The sequence below is a fragment of the Capricornis sumatraensis genome, chromosome 6 (assembly GCF_032405125.1).
Source record: "Capricornis sumatraensis isolate serow.1 chromosome 6, serow.2, whole genome shotgun sequence".
NCBI lineage: Eukaryota > Metazoa > Chordata > Mammalia > Artiodactyla > Bovidae > Capricornis > Capricornis sumatraensis.
Genome location: NC_091074.1, coordinates 68,247,552 through 68,254,582, shown reverse-complemented (window position 1 = coordinate 68,254,582; position 7,031 = coordinate 68,247,552). Strand labels below are relative to the sequence as shown.

The window sequence follows — 7,031 nt, the reverse complement described above, 5'->3', positions numbered from 1 at the left end:
CTGCTGCTGCTGCTAAGTCGCTTCAGTCATGTCCGACTCTGTGCGACCCCACAGACGGCAGCCCACCAGGCTCCCCCGTTCCTGGGATTCTCCAGGGAAGAACACTGGAGTGGGTTGCCATTTCCTTCTCCAATGCATGAAAGTGAAAAGTGAAATGTGAAAGTGAAATCGCTCAGTCGTGTCCAACTCTTTGAGACCCCATGAACTGCAGCCTACCAGGCTCCTCCGTCCATGGGATTTTCCAGGCAAGAGTGCTGGAGTGGGGTGCCATTGCCTTCTCCAAGCAAATTATCCTACTTCTCTTTAAAACAAATCTTTTTTTTTTCCTTCTTCTTCTCTTGTTCCCCAAGCGTGCTTACATCTGACTTTCGGTTAAACAAATCAGCAGTTAGTTTTTATATTTTCAGAACTGTGCTCACCACTAATCAAGGTCAGGTATTCCCCAAGAACACGGCTCTCACGAGGCTACCCTTGCAGGTGCCTGTGACTCAGCACCCCCTTTTCAGATTCTTTTTTTTTCAATTGAAGTATAGTTGATATTCAAGGTTGTGTTAGTTTCTGATATTCAGCAAAATGACCAGTTATATACACACACACACACACACACACACACTAAGACCAGTCTTCACCAGTTGCTTTTGACAGAGATTAGGCTTCAATCCAGAGAAGGCAATGGCACCCCACTCCAGTACTCTTGCCTGGGAAATCCTATGGATGGAGGAGCCTGGTGGGCTGTGGTCCATGGGGTCGCTAAGAGTCGGATATGACTGAGTGACTTCACTTTCACTTTTCACTTTCACGCATTTGAGAAGGAAATGGCAACCCACTCCAGTGTTCTTGCCTGGAGAATCCCAGGGACGGGGGAGCCTGGTGGGCTTCCGTCTGTGGGGTCACACAGAGTCGGACATTACTGAAGTGACTTAGCAGCTCCTCCCAGGAAAGTCAGCAAGGCAAGGATGGAAACTTCCTAATCTAAGGAACATTAGTGAGTTAAGATTTACACAGAGCTCTGCAGCTTATCTAATTGGGTTTATGGAACACGGGCCCTACACTCCTGTGAGGCCTCCACCAAACTTTAAATTGCTTCTGGGATTAAAACTGGCCCCAAACAACCAGAGCTCTAGATTGCTCCATGGCTCCTTGACAGAACCTCTGGAGAGAGGGCCAGGGGCAAAGAGCATGACCACCAGGACCTCGGGAAGCAGTTCCTTGAGCTGTTCTGCCTCCTGCTAGCTCACTGCGGGTGGGCAAGACCAGGGAGGGGAGCAATCAGAGCCCCTGCAGCTATGGCCAACGCCCAATTCTCATTCACTGGCTGTGAACTCTGAAGGGACTGCTCGGCTCCAAGACAGCTACACAGAGCTTCCTGCATGCTTCCAGGCACAGCCTCACCAGCAGGGGATGGTCAGGGCAGGCAGTTCAATCCATCACCTCCCTGCCCAAGACCTCCTGCACAGGTGAGCTCCTGTCCCCACCATGGCCTCCTCCCCACATGGGGCACAGACCTGTTTCTCTCTGTGGCCGAACCTTCTTCAGATTGGTGGGGAGCAGAGGATAGGTGGCACGAGTAGGGACCTAGTCACAGCTTCCATCTCTCTGAAGGGTTTTAAGGGGAAGAGAGCAGGCATGGCCTGGAAGTCTAGACCCACTTTGGGGCAGAGCAGGGTTGAGGAGTGGGGATGATATTAGGAAAAGGAAGTTTTTGTTCAGTTTAAAGGAAAACTTTCCAACAATAGAGGATCTCTGATCAAGGAATGGGAGCCATGTACTCACATAACTCAAGGTATTCAAAGGAGCAATTGGAAAAATTGGGTCTCATAGGAAGTATATACACAACGGAGGTGAAAGAGGCAAGACCAGTTATTTTACAACATTCCTGCCTAGTCTGACACTCTCTGGTCAACAGTATTAATATCTTGAATAACAGATCTCTTTTTCTCGAATGTTCCTGACACCTACAGTTAATCTCCTCTAATAATTGCATGAGGGTAGCTTCAGACTCTGCCTGGTTTCTCCCACCCAATTTCCCCCAGCCAGCACCAGTGTAATAGTCACAGATGCAGTGAATGAAGCCCAGGGACACACTGCTATGAGGCAAATGTCTTCGAGAAAGGTGTGACACCTCGATGACCAAGACTTCATAATCAGACCTTTGCTCCTCAGTAGACCTGCTCTGGTACGAATGGAGCAAAACTACATTCAGAGAGATGAAGGGAGAAGCTGAGGAGCCAGGCTCCATCCTAGCCCTATCCTCACTGAGCTTTAGTTTCATCTGTAATGTGAGAACTCTAGGCTTGAGATTTTCTCTAATGCAGTAGACCTACTTCTCTATGGTGACTGAAGTGCATCCTATAGGCATGTCTCCTTTGAGCCACTCCTCTGCAAAGCTGGGTAGAATTGTCTGTTTTCCTGTGGGGGAGAAAGCATTGTCATAGCACTGCAGTGGCTTTAATCAGCTCAGGAATAGAAGGGCCTGAGCTAGGAGCTGCGACTTACAAAACCGCTCCAAAAGCATGGAGCTTGGTCCAAAAGTCACTGATGCTCATACTTGGAGGCATGATGGACACTTGTCCTTGGACCCTGTCCCTGCTTCCCAGCCCCAGGGGCTGGTGAAGTCTGAGGAAGCTGCAGTTCTGGGGGCAAAGGCCATGGGTAGAGAGAGGGGATATGGACTGGCAGTGGTCTTCTGACCAGAAACTCCTTACTGACAGTGCAGCAAAGGGAGGTCGCCAACCAGACTCACAAGAAGTGAAGGAGAAACCAGGCACCAAGTAACTAATGTTGCTGCTATGCAGACCCTAATACTCCTGGCCTCTGCTCACCACATTCTGTGTAGGACTCCATGTGGAGCCAAATTATCATCAGAAGAGTATTACACAAGCACAGAATTAGAGCCAGGAAAGTGAGTGAGGTGATGGCAATTGTCAGCATCACTAAGTGTGACAGCCTGAAGCCCCCAAGGACCTGCAGGGACAATATGGGGACAGGCAGGCCGGGATCAGGCAGCACACCCTCAGAGTTCCTCTCTTACAGTCCTCATGGGGATCCATGCTTATACATCCCTCCCTTCAGGTGAATTAACATTACTGATTAGGCTAAAATTCTATCATATATCATGGTTTGATTAGATTTCCAGGGTCTGCTTTTCCTGCTCTAAATTTGATATATCCTGACTTTTAAGGTAACTTTAGTGAATAGTGAATTTCATCCTTGAGATGCAAATACTATAAGTTAGCATGTCAAAGGTTAAATTTAATTATAAATTCTGGAAGTACATATTGATCCCCATAAACATGTGTTTCCTGTCCTCAGTTTTCCTGAGGGTAGAAGAGACAATTTAAAATGAAACTGGCCAACCAATCCACTGTGGCAGGATTCATCTTGCTGGGGCTGTCAGATCAGCCAAAGCTGGAGAAAATGTTCTTTGTGCTCATCCTGCTCACGTACCTGGTGATCCTGCTGGGCAATGGGGTCCTCATCCTGGTGACCATCCTTGACTCCCGCCTGCACACGCCCATGTACTTCTTCCTGGGGAACCTCTCCTTCCTGGACATCTGCTACACAACCTCCTCAGTCCCCCTGGTCCTGGATGGCTTCCTGACCCCCAGGAAAACTATCCCCTTCTCAGCCTGTGCCATACAGATGTTCCTCTCTTTTGCCATGGGAGCCACAGAGTGTGTGCTTCTGGGCATGATGGCATTTGATCGCTACATGGCCATCTGCAACCCCCTGAGATACCCTGTGGTCATGAGAAAGACTGTCTACGTGTCCATGGCTGCCAGCTCCTGGCTGGCTGGTGGAGCTAACTCCTTGGTACAGATCTCTCTTGCAGTACAGTTACCCTTCTGTGGGGACAATGTCATCAACCACTTCACCTGTGAGATCCTGGCTGTCCTGAAGTTGGCCTGTGCTGACATCTCCATCAATGTGGTCAGTATGGGGGTGGCCAATGTGATCTTCCTGGGGGTCCCAGTTCTGTTCATCTTTGTCTCCTATATTTTCATCCTCACCACCATCCTGAGGATCCCCTCAGTTGAGGGGAGGAAAAAGGCCTTCTCTACCTGCTCTGCCCACCTCACTGTGGTGGTCATCTTCTATGGGACTATTCTTTTCATGTATGGGAAGCCCAAATCCAAGGACCCCCTGGGGGCAGATAACCAGGATGTTTCAGACAAGCTCATCTCCCTCTTCTACGGGGTGCTGATTCCCATGCTCAACCCCATCATTTACAGCCTCAGAAACAAGGATGTGAAGGTCACTGTGAAGAATCTTGTGAGTCAGAAATGCTTCCCTAAGTGACGGTGGGAGAAAGCAATGAGTGTATCTTGCAGTTCTCTAGGGGATCCCCTAGGGAATGGCCACTTGGTAAGCATAGACCGGCTCCATGATCCTCCACATTAGTATCATCACAAGACTGATACCCAAAATGCACGTACAGATAGGGCTTTTCTGAATAACTTACAATAGAACATCAAGTCTTTAGAATGAAGAGGGGGCTATGCTTAATCACCTAGAAGCAAGGATAAGTGACTATTGGAATATATTTTTATTCTGAAAAAAAACAATAAAAATTAAAACTTTATACAAAATTGCTTCTTTCTTTGTTCATGTGCAGACTAGCTCCAACTTGTACGTGTAATCATGTTGTTTTCTGCTCACTGTATAATGGGGAGCACGGCAGTGAGGAAAAGTCACTTCTTTTAAAAATTTATTTCTTTTTAATTAGAGGATAACTGCTTTATAATATTATTTGTTTCTGCCCATACATCAACATGAATCAGCCATAGGTATACATAAGTCCTCTCCCCCTTGAACTTCGTTTCTGAAAAGTCATTGCTTAATTGGTGTCCAAACCAAAAACCAATCTGCCATTTTGGAAAATTATCAAAACCAAAACATCCCAAATGACAATATTTAGCCCCCTTTTCACTGCAGGGGCTCAGAGTGTTTCTCAGAGCCAATTTTATATCCCAAATATAAAATCCCAGAGCGAATTTTGGGAAACTCCTTCTTCTCCTCTGTACATAGAGCACATCTATGCCTATCCAGATTTGCAGAAGAGTTGTTTCAACACCAACTGAAATTAGATATTGCAGTCTCTATTTAATCACTGTTGTTCTGTCGCTCAGTCACGTCTGACTCTTTGTGACCCCGTGGACTGCAGTGCACCAGGCTTCCCTGTCCTTCACTACCTCCTGGAGTTTGCTCAAACTCATGTCCATTGGGTCGATGATACTCTGAGTCCTTTCCTTTCCCTGGAATTAATGTTTGCAACCATCCAAACCTTCGTGGTCACACTTGATCATATCTAAGATTTGGATCGAACATGGGCACCAGCTGCTAAAATATCTTTCTGTAATGACCCTTGTGGTTAAAAGCATAGACTGTGAAGCTAAACTCATGTCGAGTGCCTCTGACTATGTAACTTCAGGCACATTACAAACATTACTTAATATCATAGACTCTTGTTTTCTAATGTGTCAAACAGTGTTGATTAAACCAACCCCAAGGAGTTGTGGTGGGGATTAAATTAAAATGGGGCATCATGTATATTAAAAATGCACACTGGTCAGCAAAGAACAGCCTCTCAATTAATAAATGAACAGTGTTTATTATTAATGAAATATGTTAAATAATTTCTTTGAGGGAGCTTCATGACACAGATAGAGTTCAAAATCACACTTAATTGGATCAATTTGTTTTTTATTGCAGCACACTTTTGGCCAGATTTCTAGCTTATGAACCAACAATCTCATTTCTCTGGGCATTTTCCCATCACCCCTCATCCTCATCCACAGAGATGAGGGACTCAGGTTTGTGCTGTCTGATGGTAACTCTATTTAGAACAAGCAGGTTCTTTCTGCCAGGTTTTGGGGATTGTCATTAATGCCCAAAGACTTGCTGGATCTATAACATGCAAACATGGGAGCTATAAGGAAATCATGTTTGAACATGTGTCTTGGGGAACTAACTGTACATAATAAACCAATATGTATTATATAGTATAATATACAGCTAATGTATATATTAAGTCTAGATAGGAAATAAAGTTTATTTTGGCAGAGAGTGTTAAACAGAAAACAAGTCTGCAAAAATAAAAGAACAGCCAAAGAGCAAAGACAGGAGATGAAGGCATCTTCCTATGTTCTCAGTTCTTGGTTTCCTTTTTTCCCTAGATCTGGCCACATTACTGCACTTTTGCCTCCAAAGGACACCCCTATATCCTGATACTAGATTCTATTTTTCACTAATCTAGATTGTTACTTGCTTTGGGGGGGGTAATAAAAGTCACATCTAATATGATTACTAACTTGCGTGAAATAGATACGCTCTTTCCTGTGCATGTGCAGAGTGCCAGGCCTTGTGCACTGCAAAAGTCTTTTAGAAACCAGTTTTGAAATAATCATTCTGAAGTCAACATGTAGTGCTTCTTGCAATCAATTATCCATTCCTGCTACAGTGGATTTGCTCTCTGTGGATTCTATCACCCGTAAATTTGGAACATGTCTAGGGGTTGATGTATTACAGGAGGTCTAGGTTCAAATCTTTGCCCTCCCACATAGAGCTGGGTGGCCATGAGTGTGTCCTCTGTGCTTGAAAAATATTCATCTGCACAATGAAGGGGGCGTACAGAATATCTCAGGTGACCCCCACCTGTGAATTTCCCTGAACCTATGGTTCCTTTCTCTAGTGGGATGGTCCCTTGAAGAGAACACAGCAATGTCTTACAGTAGTATTTCATTATTTGAAGCTGAGTGTGGTATTTCTCACCTCCTTAACATTCTGTGTTCCAAGAGATTCTTCAGAGCCTCCATCTTCCCCTCTAGGCTCAACAAACAATAAAATGATTCAGGGAGCTGATGTTATCCAACCTCTGCTATTGGTACAATTGAGTAGCCATGATAGCAGAAGGCTATCTGTGGGCTAACCATCAGGGCCTCGCATTCACAGAGGCTGATGTAGCTACTTCAGCAGCTGAATATTCGAACTGGCAGCAAGAGACCAACCTTCATTTGAAAAGACTCATCAGC

At 45.4% G+C, this 7,031-nt stretch overlaps 1 protein-coding gene across 1 annotated transcript; it reads left to right on the top strand.

Annotated features, from left to right (window-relative positions):
* Window positions 1-3,342: 3,342 nt before the first annotated feature.
* Window positions 3,343-4,299, top strand: LOC138081151 (olfactory receptor 13C7-like). Its single transcript, XM_068974260.1, has one exon. The coding sequence runs from the start codon at window positions 3,343-3,345 to the stop codon at window positions 4,297-4,299; it is 957 nt and encodes a 318-aa protein (XP_068830361.1).
* The last annotated feature ends 2,732 nt before the right edge of the window (window positions 4,300-7,031 follow it).

Coding starts and splice junctions, on each gene's coding strand:
- LOC138081151 (XM_068974260.1), top strand. CDS start 3,343: ATGAAACTGGCCAACCAATCCACTGTGGCAGGATTCATCTTGCTGGGG.